The sequence below is a fragment of the Culex pipiens genome, chromosome 3 (genome assembly GCF_016801865.2).
Source record: "Culex pipiens pallens isolate TS chromosome 3, TS_CPP_V2, whole genome shotgun sequence".
Classification (NCBI taxonomy): Eukaryota; Metazoa; Arthropoda; class Insecta; order Diptera; family Culicidae; genus Culex; species Culex pipiens.
Window position 1 is genome coordinate 14866102 of NC_068939.1, and position 19396 is coordinate 14885497.

Below are 19396 nucleotides of genomic sequence, written 5' to 3' on the forward strand. Positions count from 1 at the left end.
GTCCCAGCTGACCGAGCCACGTAGCCCAGTGGTAACGCTTCCGCCTCGTAAGCGGTAGATCGGGGTTCAAATCCCGGCTCGGACCAACACAACTGGTTATCTTTTCCCTTCTGGAATCGATTGCTTAGTAAAGGGAAGGTAGTGTATCGTCACAAACTGGACCTTATCACGACACCTTAGGGAGGCGACCTATGGAATGTTAACATTAACCTTAACATGTTAACATTAAGTTGAGAATGAAACTGCCACTGAATCCGCTTTGTAAATGCCGTCCCCGATACTCTTCAAGGGTGTTCCCCTCAGGAACTGGGAAAGATTTACTTTTTTTACAGCTAAATGTATAGGGAAAAATCAAAGCACACTAAGAAGGCTGCCTCAATCAGAGAACGCCACATGGCAATCAGCCACCACGTGGCAGGAAAATAACTTCAAATTCGGCTTCAAAATTACATTTATCGTTGTTAAGGTGTTGTTTATCAAATTTCTGGTTGAATAATGTGTCAGATCTTACATTCTTGAAAAATAATAATTGTATATCAACTGTACGGTTATAATATGCATTTTCCAATGTTATTTCTTTTTGATAACTCAATACTAAACGGATTAGACTGATTTTTTTACAATTATTTAAAATTCGCTGAATATTGTGTGTATTGTTAAATTGTAAGTCGAGAATTGGACATTCTAAAGTACTATTTTTTAACATTTAAAGTCGGGCCATTAATTTTTAGGAAATTGGCAATTGAAAACAAAGAAAAGTCAGTCATAAGCTGTATTTTTTAAACCGAAATATTGATGATTTTTCCAAAAATTTAACTTTTTGTGGCTAATTTTCGTTTCAGCTTCGTTGGCCATAAGAAAGCCCCGCACAGTTTCAACAAAGTGAAAAATAAAATCTCTTGTAATATGCCGATTTCACGGAATATTTATCTATATATATTTTTTAAAGATCATCAAATTTATGTAAAGCAATAAATAGGAAAAGCTATGCTTTGCAAATGGTCAGATTTTTCTCTTTTGGTCCAAAATATCTATAATCTATAATATATAGATATTTATTTATTTTTTTGCCTCAGACAACAAACCGACAAGAGTATTTCTCTTAAGGGGTTACATACATGTAAACCGCCAAAAATGTCATAGGTTGTTATGAGCACACACTTTAACTTTTTATAAATCTGTTTTCAGGACATTAAAATATACATTTTCATCTATTAACAAAACAAATTTGAAGACATTTGGTTGTATCATTGCCGAGATATAGCTATTTGAAGTTAGCAGTTTCAAAAAACGGGTGCCATGATATTTCAACACTGCTTTGACCAAATCGGCGCAAAATTTTGGTGAAGCCTCATTAAACCGTGTGCATGACGAAGGCCGATTTTCAAAAAGTTTATTTAAAAAAAAAGTTAAAAATATTTTTTTTGTTTTTCATATAAAATATCGCCAGTTTTTGATTTATGCGAAAATGCGAAATTTCACAATCGGACTTCGTCACGACACGGGATATGTCTTGAGAGTCTTCACCCAAAATTTCAGCCAATTTGGTCCATCCCATCTCGAGATATCGTGGCACCCGTAAATCCGGTTGCTTTCGCTAAACCAGCTGGTTCCCACGATTTGAAAGGTGAAATTTTTTGGAATTAAAAAATAATCTAATAAATCATACGCTAAATGAAGCCATTTGTGCTCGTTTACACTTTTCAATATTGTGACAAACGGCATCACTCCCATCAAATGTCGGATTAATTAATCGCCGCATTGCACGATCTCTAGGGTTGCAATTAGTAATTCCAGCCAGAACGTCGAAAGGTGTAAAAGTGCATGTTAACATTTGTTCACACTCTTGCTCTCCGGCGTCACACGGCTAAGTGATCGATCACCGCGCGCTAGCTAATTGCAATTCGCACCGCGGACAAGCCCCCTTGTGCTTAACTTATCTTTCCTGCGGCATGATTGCCGTATATGCTGAGTTGTATTATGAGGAAGGATGCTTTCGAAACGCCGAGACGCATAAATTTGAATTGATTTTGTTCTAACTATTGTACACCTTGCTGATCAATTAATAGATTAACTTTAAGGAACTTGATCAAAACTAACAATATACTCACATTTTGACGAACCTCACACAACTGGTCGTCGCCCGCTCAAAAATTCGTATAAATATCCGATAAACTATCTGGTTGGGACACACATTCGATCTAAAATAAGCCAAATTTGAATAGAATAGCCATATTTTACCCGATTAGCGCGAGCCCACTGTTGATCTTGATTTCCGACCCATTAGTTTGCCGTTTTGATCACCTGCTACACCTCCTCGATTTTGGGGGAGAGTCTTTGTCGGAAGTTGAGTAAGAGTGACACCTGCTCGGTTGTTAAAATTTGGAAAAATCAAACAGACACGAATTCCGCCTAGATGCTAAGCAAAAGTTACTTGTCATCTTCCATTCAGAGTTGCATTCCCGTCCGACAAGTTGTTATGACTATTGAAGTGAGACATTTGATGCAAATCAGCACAACAATGTCAGCGGCAATAAGTGTGTCACTCGGCGTAGATCATTACCCGTCAACTATTACAGATTCCTTGGAAACCAGTTGATTGAAGAGGTTAGATCAACTGTGATTCCTAGAAGATAAAAGAAATCAATTCTCCAACACCTTATCTCCAAGTTCACTACGATAAGCCAAGTAGCCTATCAACCATTTCCAAGGAATCCTAAAGCCAAAGAAACAAACTAAGACATAAACCTCAATTCAGCTCAATCAGATCCAATTTGACGGAACTCAAAGTGTGACGTCGTCCGCGTCAATGCGGGGACATAACCGCGTTATCTAGAACACGTGTCCGTCGCGAACCGTAGACGTACAACTGAATTATTCAAACAAAGGGTGAACGGACCTTCCGCTTGGCGACTTGAGCCAGCAAAACCAAAAAATAAAAAACTTAAAAATTTAATTTTCGCCAACCCCCGCCCAATGTCACTTTATGGCGAAAGGAAACGTTTCGTTGACGGATGTGTCGCGTCTGCGTCGTTCTTTCTTTCTTCTGGGGATGACTAACGGGTTTTGCTGTTCTGCAAAAATAGCACGCAGAATTGCGAGGACGACCCCTAACAAGCGCATAAAAATTAATTGATTTTAAACTCTGTGGTCTCAGTCGCGGGGTCAGTCACGAGCAGTCCCAATTCTTCACCAGCCCTCCCCATCACGGCAGAATGTTTTGCTCGCTTCAGCTCAATTAGCCAGCATGACTGGATTGTCCAGTAAGTTAGATGTGAGAAAAATATTTTTTTTGTAACGGCTTGAAATTTTAAAAATAAATGCTGGATTAAATGCACATTTTGTTAACCTTTTTTGTATTTTCCTTGATTTTTTTTAAAGATATTCAATCCTTTTTTTCTGCGAGCGCTGTATTTTATTTCTGCAGATGCGTAAAATTTTATTGTTCATGTCAGTTCATGTTCATGTTATGGGTCATTCCATCTCAAGTGGAACAGCATTTGAAAATTTATTATTATTAAATTATTAATTAATTTACAATGTCGGTATCAAACGAAGTGAAATTGTGTATGCTTTTTCACTTCATTAGAGTTTTTTTTTTGCTAAAAACTAACATTTTCTCAAAATTCCGCATTTTTTCTAAAATACTCAAATTTATAAAATTTTTGATATGGGTATTAAACGAAGCGAAATTTTTTATGCTTTTTCAGAGTTTTATTAAGTACTGAAATTTCCACAAAATACCTTATTTTTCGAAAATATTAAAATTGTCAAAATATGCAATATGGGTTCCGAAATTTAGCAAACATACATAACAAATTTGTTTGTTTTATATATTATTTTGCTTTATATAAAATTTGCCCATAGATATTGCCAATCATAAAAATTCAGGTATTTTCAAAAAATTACGATATTTTGTGAACATTTTAGTGATTCACAAAAAAATAAAAAAGTAAAAATGCATTCAAAATTTCGCTTTCTTTGCGAATTTTGAAAAAAAATAAAATCGAAGAATACAGTATTTTGTCTAAATTTGAGTGAAAACTCTAATAAACTGAAAATGCATAGCAAATTTCGTTTCGTTTGATAGCCATATTTCAATTTAAAAAACAAAATTAGAACATTAAAAAAACGATATTTTGTGAAAATTTCAGTTTTTTCAACAAAAAAAACCCTGATAATGTGAAAATGCATAAAAAATTTTGCTTCGTTTGATATCCATATTGCAAATTTGGAAAATTTGAGTATTTTCGAAAAAATACGGTATTTTGCAAACAATTTTGAGTATTTAGCAATTCCTCACGAAAACAGCATGATTCGAAACAAAGTTCTCCGATCGGGCTCAAAATTTTTCTGGGGGTTCCTTGGCCGAAATAATTAGACCCGTATTTTTTTGTTTGGCCATTAGGGTGACCTACGTCGTGTTAGGTGATCCGAAAAATTGCTATTTTCGTCGATTTTCGCAAAAACCACAATTTTCAAAAATCATAACTCCGCACCATTTCAACCGATTTTAGCTGACTTGAGCGCAAACGAAAGGGTATTAGATTGACTTTTAAGGAAAAATAGTTGAAAATAAAAATGCTCTTTTGAAGGTCTCATAACATAACATATCAAAAAATTGTGAAGTTATGTTTTCAATATTCCGAGATGAAGAAAACGGCAAAAAAAAACTACCTTTTTGCAATTCCGTCGTGAAACTACTTACTTTTCCTGTCATTCTTGAACGACGAAATAGCCTACTTTTCTGTACCAAAAATATAAGATTCGAATAGCAACACTTTTCAAAATAAATGCTGAAAAGTTCTACTTTTCAGCACTGAAATGGGTGCTGAAAAGTTGAACTTTTCAGCACTTGTTTCGAAAAGTAACACTTTTCAACATTTTTTTTTTATTTAATCGATTTATTGACAAAATACATGAAAATTCGACTTAAAATTTCACTCAATGGGTGTTTTTCGAAATTGCAAAAAATGTTGTATGGAACTCGTTGCAAAACTTGATTTTTTCAGCACTTTATTGTTAACAACCTTGATTTTTTCGTGCACACTTGAGATGGAATGACCCTAATGCTGCCACTTTTGGCAAAAACGAGTTATTAGCACCAGGTGGTAGAGGATGTTCCAACGTATCTTCTGAAACCTGAATTTTACTAAAATAGTGTTTAGATTTGGCTGCCGATGTGAAAAACCAAACTGCTAATATGCCGCTCTTATGGGAAATTTCCGGAGATTTGGTGACAAACACTAAAACACATTTATCTCGGAATACTTGATTTGGCATAATAACCGAATTTTCAATTATGGGCAGTATGGGAGTATTAAAAATAAGCCTTTGAAGTGGAATAATCCTCTATAACCCATCCCAGCCTCTAGGCAGGATTCGAACTAAAATATCGTCAAAAACCAATTTCAGACAAATTTTTGATCTTTAAAAAGTATTGAAAAGAAGAACTCTAAAAATTTAGGAAAATTTTAGGGTTGGAAGCTTGACTTGTTTTATATGAATTTGCCAATGTTTTTAGAAATTTCATTTTTCCTGGAGTCAACTTTGGCTGTGTTTTTCACCATTTTTTCTTAATTTTATATAAAAAGAAGTATGCAGCAATTGTTTTGATGTCCATGCCTGCATCTATGCCTATTCTGCAAGTTAAAAAATGGTGGTATAATAGAAAATGTAAAAACCAAGCCAAAAAAAAAAAAAAGCAAAATGAAAAAAGTGATTTCAAACTTAAAAAAAAAACTAAATGAGGGAAAATGTATTGAAAGGAGGTGTCAGATAAGGTCTACGATGTTTTGGCAACATCATATTGACTATGTTGGCAGGTTCATAAGTCCATGATTGATAGCCCATTAAAGGGTTACTATTGAGCAAGAATGATTACCACGGGTGTATTTCACTGTGTCTTAACTGCCTAAAATTTTAAGAGGCAACAATCATCTTGATAATCCACCATGTATTTTTTATGATTAACCGAAATTATGAAGAAATAATTTAAAAATAACTCAATTCTCTACTTCACATTCCTCGGCCATGATTCACCGAAACCGATGACATCGATAGGTCATCAATCCGGTTTGATTACACACAAACTTTGCCAAATCTTGCCACGGTAATCAAATTCACATCGTATAAGCGATATCCAAACCCTCAACACCTTCCACCCCCTCCCCTTCCAGCCCGTTCTCTATCCCCATTTCTATTTCCTTGTATTCAATTAAGGCGCCACTTGTTCGCATGTTAATTAATACACACATTGTTTATTTTCACCACGGTTCACCAGATGGCGCCACCACCACCGCCACCGGGCACCAGGGGTCTGGCCAGGGCCAAAATATCAACATTTTGGATTGGTGGCAGACGCCACAATCAGGTGGAAGACGCCACCTTTTTGTTTTTGCTTGATTGCTTCAAAATTCCGTGGACCTAGGTTCGCTTCCCGTAAAAAAATATATGCGACAATCGAGCAGCCCCCCGTCGGATTGGCGCTTGCGAGTGTGGCTAATGGTCGATGGCATTTTAGTTCGTCAGCGCGACTGACAGGCGGCGCTTATGCAAATTTCCTCTTAAATCAAAACAAAAAGATGCGGTATTTGCTAATACAGCTCTCGAGGCGAGGCGACGAGGGCTCAAATTTCCAACTCGTTTTTTTTTGGTTCATCAATAAAACGTATTAATGTGATGTTTGTTGATTTTTTTCGCGCGCGCTCATTTCGCTGACATGACGCCAGCCAGCAGCAGTGTCCAGTGTCCGGCGAAGGGGCCAATTCCGGACAATCCCCAGCGTCCAAGAATGGAACCAAACGGATTCCCCGTTTACGGTGTGGGGTGGTTGCGACGAGGGGAAACAAATTCGTCATTGTAATCATAATAGGAAAAACATAGCCGTGCTCAAATTAAATATTACAATCAGCGTTTCTGTCTCTCGGACACTGGCCCCGAGGGCCAATCCAAGACGGGTTGACCCACCCGGCTTCTTTCCTTCGTTCATGCTTTGCAATTGACAGGGTTACCAGAAGAAGAAAAAAACTCGCCTAAATGTTAAATCCACTTGTCTATGAATTCAGCTTGTTACATAACCTCAAATACAACTGACTTGTAAAAAAGTAATGGAAAGATGATAATCTGGTCACCCTATTGCGGCGCAATCGAAACCGCGCTTACAGCTGCTTGGAATAATAAAACAAGCAAATTGATTATTATTAATACTGGTTATTAAAACATTATCTACATTTCATAAAACAAACGCGAGCAGCAAGCTCGGAGGCGCTTAGCGCCGCCGCCGGACTCGTGAGTGAAATTGCTTGGAGTTTCTTTCCCGTTCGCGCTCTTATGAGTGCAAAACACAGACGAGTTGATTGTTTGCAACTCTTTTAACGATCTGTAGGGTGCGATTAGTGCTTGTAGTGCTACATGTACACACTCATGATGATTCTGGGAAATGGCCGTTTCACAAAGAGGAAATTCTTTGCATTTTATTTAAAGCTTTCGACAGAAAAAATAGATTTTGAAGATTGCAAAATTTGTAAAATAGGGGAAATATACCCTTTCTAATCAAACACCTATCTTCGTCATATGAAGAGTTTGATGCTCGATTAACCCTCTACTGCCCAAATTTTTTTTCGATTTTTTTTATTTTTCCCGTGTTCAGGAGGTCATTTTGAGCAACTTTTGTTTTACGAAAAACTTTACTTCTCTTGTTTTATGTTTTTCTTGTTTCATTTTTAGTATTTTAATTTGCTTTTATCTTGTTTAGTTTATGTTTGTTTTTGGTAGTATTTGGCCTACTCTACCACCTCCTATCATTACATTTTGCCTATCTAATTTTTTCATGTTTTTACAGTAACTTTTTCAATTTTTTGCATGTTTTTCACATTTTCTGCTATAGAATGGAACCATTATCATTTAAATTGTAAAAAAATGCGTAGAGGCATAGTCTGGGACACTAGAAAAATTACTGCATACTTCTTTTTACATAAAATATAGGAAATATTAGTAAAAACACAGCCAAAGTTGACCCCTAAAAAAATTACATTTTTAAAAACATTGGCAAAGTCACATAAAACAAGTCAAACTTCCAACCCTAAAATTTAAAAAGTTCTTTTTTCCAATGCTTTTTAAAGATCAAAAATTGGTTGAAAAAATGGATTTTTGGCGATTTTTTAAATCGAAGCCCGTCTAGAGGCGGGGTTGAGTTGTAGAGGGTTAAAGCTCCAAAAATACTATTTAGGCTATAAACTTACCAGCAACAACACCGCCCAAGTAAGCACGCAAATTTATGCCACTTACTGGCCAAAAAGATCAAATTTAATTCACTTTTGATCATAATTTCTATTTTGTGAGACCATTTCATTTTGGTGGCACACACATCCACACGCAAGATGAGAGGTTAACTGCTTAACGAAAGTCGCCATCAATTTCTTTTCACTTGCGCTAACGATTTCAAAGCGCTTAAGAAAAAAAATTGCTTCCAACTACCGGCAACATGTTCTTTTGTACATTAGTTAGTCACTCACTTGAAAAATAATCCCGAAACATGTAAATAATTAGCAAGCGCCATAAAAAAAACAAACGCGCCAAGTCTTTTGATGTTTGAATTTTGACGACCCATTCCAATCGAAGGCTGAAGAAAACCGAGCAAGAAGCGTAGGCAAATAAAAAACAAAGGGTAGCCACCAGAGTGAGCCAGTGATGCCAGGAAATTTTCTCTATAAATGCTACTTTTCGTGAGTGTTCGCTTAAAATTTCATCACAATTGGCAGCACTAAGCAGACCCAAAAGAGCGCTGGAAGAAAAAAAGAACTAAGCTGAAAATAGGAAAATGGGCGTGGCCCAATGCACTCGACTGATTAGAATGCATTTGGGATTTTTTTAAATGCTTGTAAAAGGAATAGGGGAAATATACCGTTTCTCAGCCTATTTCTATTATCGGCCTATCAGCACTTTGATCATGAATTACAGCTTTTATAAAGTGATTTTGACTGTTCCAAAGTAATAAATAGCTCAAATAAAAGTGAGCAAGCAACTCTCCATTGTTCCATTGATGTATCATAAAATGTTGATTTTATAGCGGAAAACTGCAAAAGTGATGAGAATTGATCGAACGGCTTAGCCTGATTAAAATGGGTATATATCCCTATATAACTTTTATTAAAAGTGAAAATAAACAGAAATGTTCACAAAAAGTTGCTCTACTCTTTGGTGTACTTGGTTTTAGTATATTTCAAGGAACACTCCAGATTATCCAGCATCATTCAAACACGACCGCTTATTAGGCTTAAAATGGGTATATTTCCCCTATCTTCTGAGATATCAGTAAACGCAACAGTTTCGACAAGGTATGATAGATTTTGGCGCCCTGCATACGCTTCAATCGGCAGAATTGAATTTTAGTGAATTTTCTGAAAATAATTAAAATTGTAAACTTCGGGTTTAAAAATATGGAATCATCTTGAGCAACCATGCAAACACACGTTTATTTGTGCAGGAAGCAAAAATAAGGGGGAGTGCATGGTTGCTCAAGATGATGCCATATTATTTATACCCGAAGTTTACAATTTTAATTATTGGCAGGAAATTCACTAAAATTCCAAATCTATCAAACCTTAAAGAAATTGAAGCGTTTACTGACATCAACTTCAAAAATGTCGATTTATGTGATTTGCGCCAAAAAATATCTTTGAGTATTTTTATGTTTAAAAAGTTCAAAAAACACAACTTCTGAGCTATTATTTGGGGAAAAAATTTGGCAATGTTGCCATTTTCTGTGTGGTGGGAGTCTACAAATATCAGCACTGCAAAGGGAAAGAATTAGCTGTAACGGTTTTGCTATCGCAAGTGTGCACAGTATGGACTGGTCAGCTTTGGCACAAAGACTGTGGCACGTGGCCAGAGGACGACTGTGCGCGGAGGGGAAGGTACAATTTGCAAACACTAATGAAAATTGGCGCCATCATTATCGGCGCTTGGCTCATAATTCCTCGTTCTCTGCAACGACGATCTCCGCGTTTTTTTTTTTTGTGTTTCATGAATTGTTATGTTCTCTTGGACGGGATTTAAAAGTTCCATGTAATTATCTGCACTGCTAGATGGATGCACTGCTCTTTTTTTGCTGGTTATTCTAACGATTTGTGGAGTTCCGTTGAGTGACTGATTCGTGTTTGTGTGCGTCCCCCGCGGGGGGTGCTGCTGCTGCTGATGGACGATCTTCGTCGCGATCGTTTAATGAATGCGTTTTGGCCCGAACTAATAGAGTCGTTTAATTTTTATATGCAACCCCTGCTAACAAGAGAGGGGGAGATGTGAGGGGAAACCGTTAAATTGTTGCACATATTTGACTTTTATTGCTGTGTGCGCTAATCAAGCTGATCTTTTCTTTCGCTTATTTGTTTTCCGGTTGCAGATCTCCGAGTGTACGGCCAAGGGCGGTGAGTGTGACGAGAGCAAGGGGCGGCCAGTCTGCGGCACAGATAACCAGACCTATCCGACGCGGTGCCACCTGATCCGGGCGCAGTGCAGTGGCCACCAGGTCAGCCTCAAGCACCGGGGCACGTGTAAAGGTAGGAATGTTTAACATTTTAGGTAGTTATTGAAACCCTGAACTTGAACTCCCGATCCTTCGCAGATGTCTGCCTTGCGTCGAGGACGTATGCCCTGCAGCACCGGTCCAGCTCGCCGTACGGCGTCAAGTTCGTGCCGCGCTGCCGCGAGGACGGAACGTACGCCCCGGTCCAGTGCCTCGAGAGCGTCGGCTGCTGGTGCGTCAACGGCCAGGGCAAACCGCTGCCCAACACGACGGTCCAGCACGGCAAACCGGTTTGCGTGAAGAAGGGCAAATCGAACCAGCGCCGATCCTCGCCCCGGAATCCGGTTAGGAACAAACGCAGTGAGTGTATTGTTGTTGTTGTTATAAATATTGCTGATAACGAGCCCGGCTGATGTCGCCGCGAGCTCAAAATATTTATCAATCCGATAATTTATGGAACACTTTGGCGGCTAATCCGCGCGCCGAATCACACCTTCTTTTTTTGCTTTTGTGGAATTTATGAAAAGTCCCAAAAAAAATCAGCACCTTTTAACACTTTTGTTATCGCGATCGCAGGTTGCTCTCGCATGGACCGGGCGGAATTTAATCGGAATCTGTTGAAGCTGTTCGAGAACGAGCACATTCGGGTGCACCACCATCAGAGCGCGAAGAGCGCTGGGCTGACGGAGAAGAGCGTGCTGGACTGGAAGTTTGGCTCGATCGACGGCAACAAGAACGGCATGCTGGACAAGAACGAGTACCGGGAGCTGAAGCGACTGATCAAGAAAGTAGGTTAATCGTAGATAGTGGAAGGCTAAGAATAGCCGTTTATAGGATTCTGCTTGCAGGTTGTGAAACCGAAACGGTGCGGCCGATCGTTTGGAAAGAGCTGCGACGCCGACCAGGACGAGCGGCTGTCCCGGCTGGAGTGGTCCAACTGTTTCTCGAAAGATAACCTAACACGTGAGTATTTTTGGATCGACACCATAGTTTCTCATCCCTGACTAACACTTTGCATCAAAATTTTGTAACATAACCCACAAAATTCACCATTTCGCACATTGAAATTTCTACGAAAAGCTCCGCCAGCAACCGCAGCTGCCAGTTCCAGGATTTCGAAGAAGCGAATCAATGATTTATTGGCGACCTGCTCAACCGGGAGACTGCTGCCGTGGAATGTCGTCGCGACTTCCATATGGCTTGCTAATGAGGCGCTTTTTGTCACCGAAAAAGTTGGCAGGATTAGGCGTGAGGTTTGAGTAGACACCATGTGAAGAACCCAATTTGACCCGAACCGAACCCGTTCCCCTAACGATATCGCAGGAATGTGACGCTTTGTCGCGGTGACATCCGTAAACTTTATGGTCGAGCTTTTACGAGCGGCTCACAACCTTTCAACGTTGTGGTATCTTTATCAATTTCGGATTCTCTTTGGATTTGGCGAAGCGGTTGCGAGGAGCTTAACTCATCCATTAACGTCAGTGACTAACACCCTTCTTTAGAACTGTTTTGATCAATAGAGATTCGACCACGATGTGATTAAATATTGTGTAATTAATTACAACTTCATTCTCTTCCACCTCTTCTGTCCACCATCCTCACGAAAAAAAATGATTAAACAATATTAAATAACAAAAAATATCATACACACACATAAAACAATAAAACCAACTTTAAACTTGTGGTCCATCCAGCCGAGATGGAGCACCACTACCCATCATCTTCATCATCCGGTTCGTCCGGCGGGCTGTTCCACGGCCAGCATCCGGCGGTCAGTGGCGGTGGTGGAGGTGGCACGGTAATCGGTGTCGGTGGCTCCTCCCCCTCCTCACATCACTCCTCTAGCTCTAGCTCTAGCACTAGCTTCCTCCGGTACGACGAGTCACAGCAGAATGGCTCCACCGATTACACTGAATTTGAAGATGAAGACGATTACTCAGAAAATGACGACGATTCGGACGAACTGCCCGATAGTGATAACACGCTACTAAACGGACTGCACTTTCGCATTGCCGACAAGCGGCTGCAGCCCAATCTGTGTATGTATCTAATTCAACTCAGTCAAGTCAAGTTTTTGTTTCCTTCCCCCCCTTCCCCGTCTTCTCTTCTTTTTATTATTTCTCCCCCAAACCACCCCCCAGAAAGCTCCCAACCAATCCCCCTAATTGTTGTATGTTTTACCTCTGTAGAAGTACCCCCAAAATGACGGATGCTAAGACACCCCTTCACACATTTTTGGCCGAATTGTCTTCATTTTCATCAAAATCAACCCACAAAAAATAAACAAAACCACTTTCGGTGTTTCGGTATTATTGGCAAAATTAAACCCCAACACACACCTCTTTGTGCTCTCTCACCCTTAACATCTGTCATTATCGAGTTTTTATTCTCCTTTCCTGTTGTTGTTGTTGTTTCTGTCACTCTCTTTTTTTTAGGTAGCGCAATAGTTTGTGTATCTGTTTAGAATATTTAGAAAAAATAAAATAAAAATAGCTTACAAAGTGACGTGAGTTATCGCTTTGTACGATTTTGGCACTCAAAACTGTTGGTTTTATCTCCACCCCTTTAAGGTTCGTCGCTAGCTCGGTGATAAGAGCGATGGCATTGAAGTCACTTGGGTTTGGATGGATAGTTTCTTATTCTTGCTGTTTTTAAAATTGATCAAATCTTTTGAAAACGGATTTGAGTAATGCTTCAGAATTTCATTTTTTTTATATTTTTAATTCTGTATTTTTTTTAATTTGGAAGAAATTTTACAAAAAGAAGTCATTTTGCATCATAAGTCTTTCCATACAAGCATACAATTTTCAAATTGCGTAGGCATGTCATACGATAATACCTTCTGAAAAAGTACTCTAGAAATATGATAATTTGAAAAATGAGAGCTAATTAAATGACACTGAGATTTTTTTCATTCTTTACAAAATTTATGGGCTGTGTTAAAGGCTTTTTGAAAATATTAGTAGCAGGGTGCTATTCTTTTTGACTGAAATTTTTTTCAAAAAACGGGTTCAAAAATTACTACAGCTTTTCAAATTTATTATTTTCAAAATATTTAGAAATAAATTTTTGACGAAACATTTATGTTTCATAGTGAGCAGAGGTCATAAAAGAAATGAAAAAACAGCTTTTTATCTTACTCCTTTCACCCACATTGTATAACGTTTATTTTCGATTTCTTAATTTTTGAGCTGTCATCAATGGTGATTTTTATAGCCAAAGATCGAAAATAGATGTAAACTTTAATTTTGTATTTTTTTTTTTCAATTTGGTTCAAACTTTGTGATGGCTTTCTCTGTGACAAATAAACAATTTTGTATTTTATATCGCTTGTCATACAAAAATGGTATTTAAATATTTGAAAATCGATGATGGTTTGAACACATTTTTTTCTGTTCTTTTTCAAAACACTAACAATCAATTTACACCAAGAGTGTTTAAAAAAAATCATATGAAAATAAGAAAAGGCATCATTTTGCCACAGCTTAGCTAGGGTAAAACAGGATGCTACACAGAAAAAAAATCATGGTAATATTACATCTGGGAAGGGGTACATCTTTTATGTCAGAAAAAAGGTGTAATTTTACCTCTGGAAATGTGTAATTTTACCACTTTTCTGGTGTAATGTCACTTTTTCAGTCTAAATTGAGGTAAAATTACATCATAAAAGAGGTAATATTCAACCTTCCAAAAATACAGCTTCCAAATTTACATTATTTTTTCTGTGTATATCAAATTACAGTGTTAAAATAAAAACTCACTTAATCTACCCACGTGGTTGGTGCCTTCCTCACTAAGGATGCCAGATGCACAGATTTTTGAGACTTTTGAGCTTGTGCCAGACATTCTATGAGGTGCACAGACATTTAAAAAACTTCATTAAATTAACATTTTGTAATATTCGTTGTCGAATCTTATTTCGTTAGTCTTGAAATGCTTAAAAACGCAATTTCTGATAGATTTTAATGACTCTAAATTGGTATATTTGCATTTCAGACATATGCAAAGACATACACTTACACATACTTTTTTACAGACATTTAAAAAAAAACCAAGTGACCTAAAAATTTGTGTTACTGCAATATGGGTATCAAATGATCGGGATTTTTTCAATCATTTCGAAAGTAATAACATATTTTTTTAAATACTCAAAATTCTCACAAATCTAAGTATGTTTGAAAAAATTCTCCAAATTTCAGTTTTTTTACAATATGGGTAGCATTTTTCATACATTTCGCATTTTTTAACACATTTTTTAAATACAAAAAAATTCACAAAACTTCGTATTTTCGAAAAACATACTCAAAATTTCTGTTTTTTACAATATGGGTGAAAATTATAACACATTTTTTTCAAATACTCAAAATATTCACAAAACTACGTATTTAAAAAAATACTCAAAATTTAAGTTTTTTTTACAATATAGGTATCAAATGATCGGGATTTTTTCATACAATTCAAAAGTAATAACAAAAATCGAAATAAAATAAAAAACACAAAACTACGTTTTTTCGAAAAAATACTAAAAATTTCAAGTTTTTTCAATATGCTTATCAAATAATTGGGTGTATTGAATACATTTCGAAAGTTATAACACAACTTTTTGAAAACCCATATTGTAAAAAACTGAAATTTGGAGTATTTTTTCAAAAACACGTAGTTTTGTGAAAATTATGAGTGTGTTCAAAAATATGTTGACTTGATACCCATATTATATTGTTATTGTTACAAAACTGAAATTTTGAGTATTTTTTTCGAAAATACGTAGTTTTGTGAAAATGTCGAGTATTTTCAAAAACTGGTGTTATTATTTTCGAAATGTATCAAAAATCCCCATCATTTGATACTAAAAAAACGGAATCGACGTAACACCTTATAATGTGGCCCTCTTAAACCTTGTGGTTTCGTCAACGGATCCACAGGCGTGTATCGTTCTTTTTGCGACAAGACTCCGCCTCCCGGGTCTCCTAAGTGTGAAGGTATGGCACGGGGAGAGGGCACCGAATACCTATATTAACACTTAGAATTTTTGCGTCTGCCTCGGGATTCGAACTGGCGACCTCTGGATTGTGAGTCCAGTGCGTGGTCCGATTGATCCACATAGGCAGACAATTTGATTTGATCATTTGATACTCATATTGTAAAAACTGAAATTTTGAGTGTTTTTCGAAAGTACGTAGTTTTGTGACAATTTTGAGTATTTTTTATCCAAATATACGAAGATTTGTGAAAATTCTAAATATTTCCTAAAAAAAAATTATTGCTTCCGAAATGTATGAAAAATCCCAATCATTTGATACCCATATTGCAAAAAAATGGAATTTAAAGTATTTTTTCAAAAATACGTAGTTTTATGAACATTTGGAGTGTTTCCAAAAAATTTTGATGACCTTCGAAATATATGAACAAATTCGTAGTTTTGTGATTTTTTTTAGTTTTTTCAAAACTTTTTTTATTACATTTGAAATGGATGGAAAAATCCCGATCATTTCCGATCATATTGCAATAACAATAATTTTTAGAATATTTTCGAGAAACATTGCATTTTCAAAATACAAGAAAAATACCTAGTTTTGTGAAAATTGTCATGTAATTATAAATGCAATGGGAGCGAGTTGTGGCGCTATAACCACGGCAGTTAGTGTCCAGGGCATTCGTGGAAATACAATGTCCCATCCCAGAGGGTCCCGAAGTACCAAACCTTCTTAACATGGTGCTCCCGGAGGAGCTGTACGACCTCTTTCATTTTTGAAAAATTACGTTTTTTTCAATAATTTGCAGCCTCAAATGGTGATGATTTGGAAATTTTATGTAAAATTGGACGCCTTTTTTTTTTTTGCAATTTTCGTATCTGCATTAAGGCAATTGCAAATATTTTTCAAAGTTTATGTCTTTTTTTTTACATTTTCAATATTTTTTATGGGTTTTATTTTGTGAGATTATCAACAGTTTTGAGTACGTACGAATTTAGGAAAGATTGCTTTCAAATTGTAATGACAATAATGTTACCCTTCACATAAATAAATACTAATCGTCCCTTAACTTCAATCCATGAGCTCAGTGCTGCAGGCCAAAACGACAATGGAGCTACGCGGCGAGCAGGATCCCATCTTCAAGGACAGCGAGGCCGAGTCGGACTGCCTGAGTGACCAGGCGGCGGCCCTCGAGGAGCAAAGGGTAATATCTTGCTCTAAATTTAGTCAATTACTGAGGCTTAACCTGGTGCGTTCTTCCAGAGTGGAGCGACCGCCCTGTACGTGCCGGAGTGTACCGCCGACGGCCGGTATCAACGGGTGCAGTGCTACCGATCGACCGGCTACTGCTGGTGCGTGCACGAGGACACGGGCAAAAACATTCCCGGCACGTCGACGAAGGACAAGCGACCCCAGTGCGACGTCTATCCGGGTGTTGGAGGTCGGCAGATGCGGGGCTGCCCGGACGACAAGAAGCTGGAGTTTCTGCGGGATTTGAAGGACTTTTTGAAGCAGCAGATTGCGAGCAACTCGGTCACGGCGTAAGGAGTTTTGAGGTGGTGAAAGTGGGGGTGATGTTGATTTTTTGTTTTTGGTTTTAGTGCAAACAACACCAAGTGGGGCACGGAAGACGAGAAGATCGCCACGCTCAGCTTCGTCCTGCTGGATAAGAACAAGAACAAGGTTTGGGAGCGCAAGGAGTGGAAGACCTTCCGGGAGCTGGTGACGGCGGCCAGGTAAGTCAATTTCTATAATCCATGTGGTCAAATTCCGTAATTGACAAAAAATTTCAAATATATTCAAAAGGCAACTGCGCAAGTGTGGCAAAAAGATGCCCCGATATTGCGACGTGAACAACGACCGCAAAATCACGCTGTCCGAGTGGCTCAACTGCCTGCAGACCCAGCGGACGCCGTACGTGGACAGCATGGCTTCCCCGAAGAGTGCGTCCTCGCCGTCGGCGTCGGCATTCTCCTCAGCTTCCTCCTCCTCGTCGGGAGGTCCGTCGCTGTCCGACTGGAAGCCATCGCTGTCCACGTCCAAGTTCCGCGGGCCAAACCCGCTCGAGTCGGTCCTCAAGAGTGACTAGGGGGAATGGGAGACGAGAATCTGCACACGAATGAGACTTAAAACAAACTCTGTCGACGACGATCGGAGGCAGGTGCCCAGGTTGCTGCTTCCTTCCTGGCCACGGATATTATCCGAAAAAAGCCCCTTTTAGAGATATGGCGGGTTGATTTGAGAGCGAGTTGAAAACTGAGTGCTAGTGCCATGTTCTACGTAGTTAAGGTTGTTAGCGATAAAATTGTCATTATCGACGATTGTTTTTCAAACTCAAAAGTCATGCTATTTTGTCAAACAAAACTCACTCAGAAATTAAGTTTGACAATCTTCACTAGAAATAAAATCGTCGTCGATAGACAATTTTATCATAACCTTGACTAAACAGCAATAACAGTAAACGAGTGCACCCTTTTGATGGCGAAAAGCAATTATCATAAACGAACAAACAATTGTGTATCATATACGATCAAAAGTACTATCCTTCCCAATACGCAATGTAACAAAAAGTTTTCTCATTTTGTCAAGTGAAAAACCATGCGTCTCCATGAACTACACAAAGTGGTGAAGATGGAGCCGCATGGCAGTTCATCTACAAAATCTGTTACATTGCGACTTCCCCCCCTTCCCCCATTCCTCATGATACCAGTGATATTTTCGCACTTTATATCGCACTCTTAAACTAAATCAGCGAATCAAAAAAACATGTTTTGCTTCTAAACCTACTTTTACGAACAAGAAGAAGAAGGCGCATAAATGTCCGTTGTGCTGAGCTGAGTTAGCAAAGTAGCATTTTAAGCATTTAGGGTACGCGAGGGATTGTCGCCCCCCACGGAAAAAAGAAAAAGATTCGTATCAATGAAATCAGTATTACACAGTGTGTCGTCAATAATAAAATGATTACGAGGGTGGGGTGACAATCCAGAGTTGACGGTGCAGGAGAGGGGTTATTTTTTTTTGTTTTGTTACGAGCGAGACGGAAATGCAGATGGGGTCACAGGCGAACACAGTATATGTGCTACAATTGAACTAAAAGTGCGTGTGATATATGTTATTTAATTTAAAGTGTACGTTATTTTTTAGACTATATTTGTACGAGCGAATCCCATTTTTTTTAAAGTTATTTTATAGCAATGTTAGCCTCCGTGTTTTGAGTTTGCGGCTTGAATCAGCAAACTATTTAAAGAGAATATAAAACACATACTGAAAGAGAGAGGGGAAACACTCACAAGCGGAAGCCGTACATTACAGGAGACAGTTACGCAGTTCAGGCATCCGAATTAAATATTTAATATTTAACATTCTCAAGAAAACTTAACACTTTGATATGCGAATAGAACAAAAGAAATTCCCTCTAATGTTATGATTAATTGTGAAAAGTTGTTACACCTGCACGGACTGCCTTTGTGTAGCTTTGGGTTGACCTGGGTGGTCCGAGGAATTATGTCGCAGGTTGATTGCATAGAGTTTGCTCACCTTTGCTAGTGGCAAAGGCTTCCTCAGGTCTATATCGGAACATGCGACAAGGGACAGCATGAATTTCAGCTGAAGCTGAACTGGTGTATTCCGAAATTACCGACTTACCGTATTCAGAAATGTTCTTTTTTCATCATCCTAAATTAGTGTTTTTGGACCTTTTTAAATGTCATAGCCGGTTTAATTTTTTTTTCATCATTATTTTTTTTTATTTATGCCTGAAAGGTTTGAGCAGCAAAGTTGTTGACGATAAAATTATCGAGGGTCGATAACGATAGTTCTATCGTGTTTACAAAACGAAATATTGTTTGCTTTTTCACATTAATAGAGTTTTTTTTGGAAAATATGAAAAAAATCACAA

The 19396-nt window shown here is 38.0% G+C and overlaps 1 protein-coding gene across 3 annotated transcripts in view; it reads left to right on the forward strand.

Annotated features, from left to right (window-relative positions):
* LOC120424178 (SPARC-related modular calcium-binding protein 2) overlaps positions 1 to 18872 on the forward strand; it is a 45892-nt gene extending 27020 nt beyond the window's left edge. For 2 of the 3 annotated variants that reach the window (XM_039588232.2, XM_052711114.1), the window contains 9 exons: positions 10403 to 10559; positions 10625 to 10885; positions 11102 to 11313; positions 11374 to 11488; positions 12220 to 12564; positions 16587 to 16702; positions 16762 to 17039; positions 17100 to 17234; positions 17305 to 18872. In XM_039588232.2, coding sequence (XP_039444166.1) covers positions 10403 to 10559; positions 10625 to 10885; positions 11102 to 11313; positions 11374 to 11488; positions 12220 to 12564; positions 16587 to 16702; positions 16762 to 17039; positions 17100 to 17234; positions 17305 to 17587 — 1902 coding nt within the window. In that variant the 3' untranslated portion in view covers positions 17588 to 18872. The remainder of the gene's footprint in view (positions 1 to 10402; positions 10560 to 10624; positions 10886 to 11101; positions 11314 to 11373; positions 11489 to 12219; positions 12565 to 16586; positions 16703 to 16761; positions 17040 to 17099; positions 17235 to 17304) is intronic. The other variant, XM_039588233.2, reaches the window with a different exon arrangement.
* The last annotated feature ends 524 nt before the right edge of the window (positions 18873 to 19396 follow it).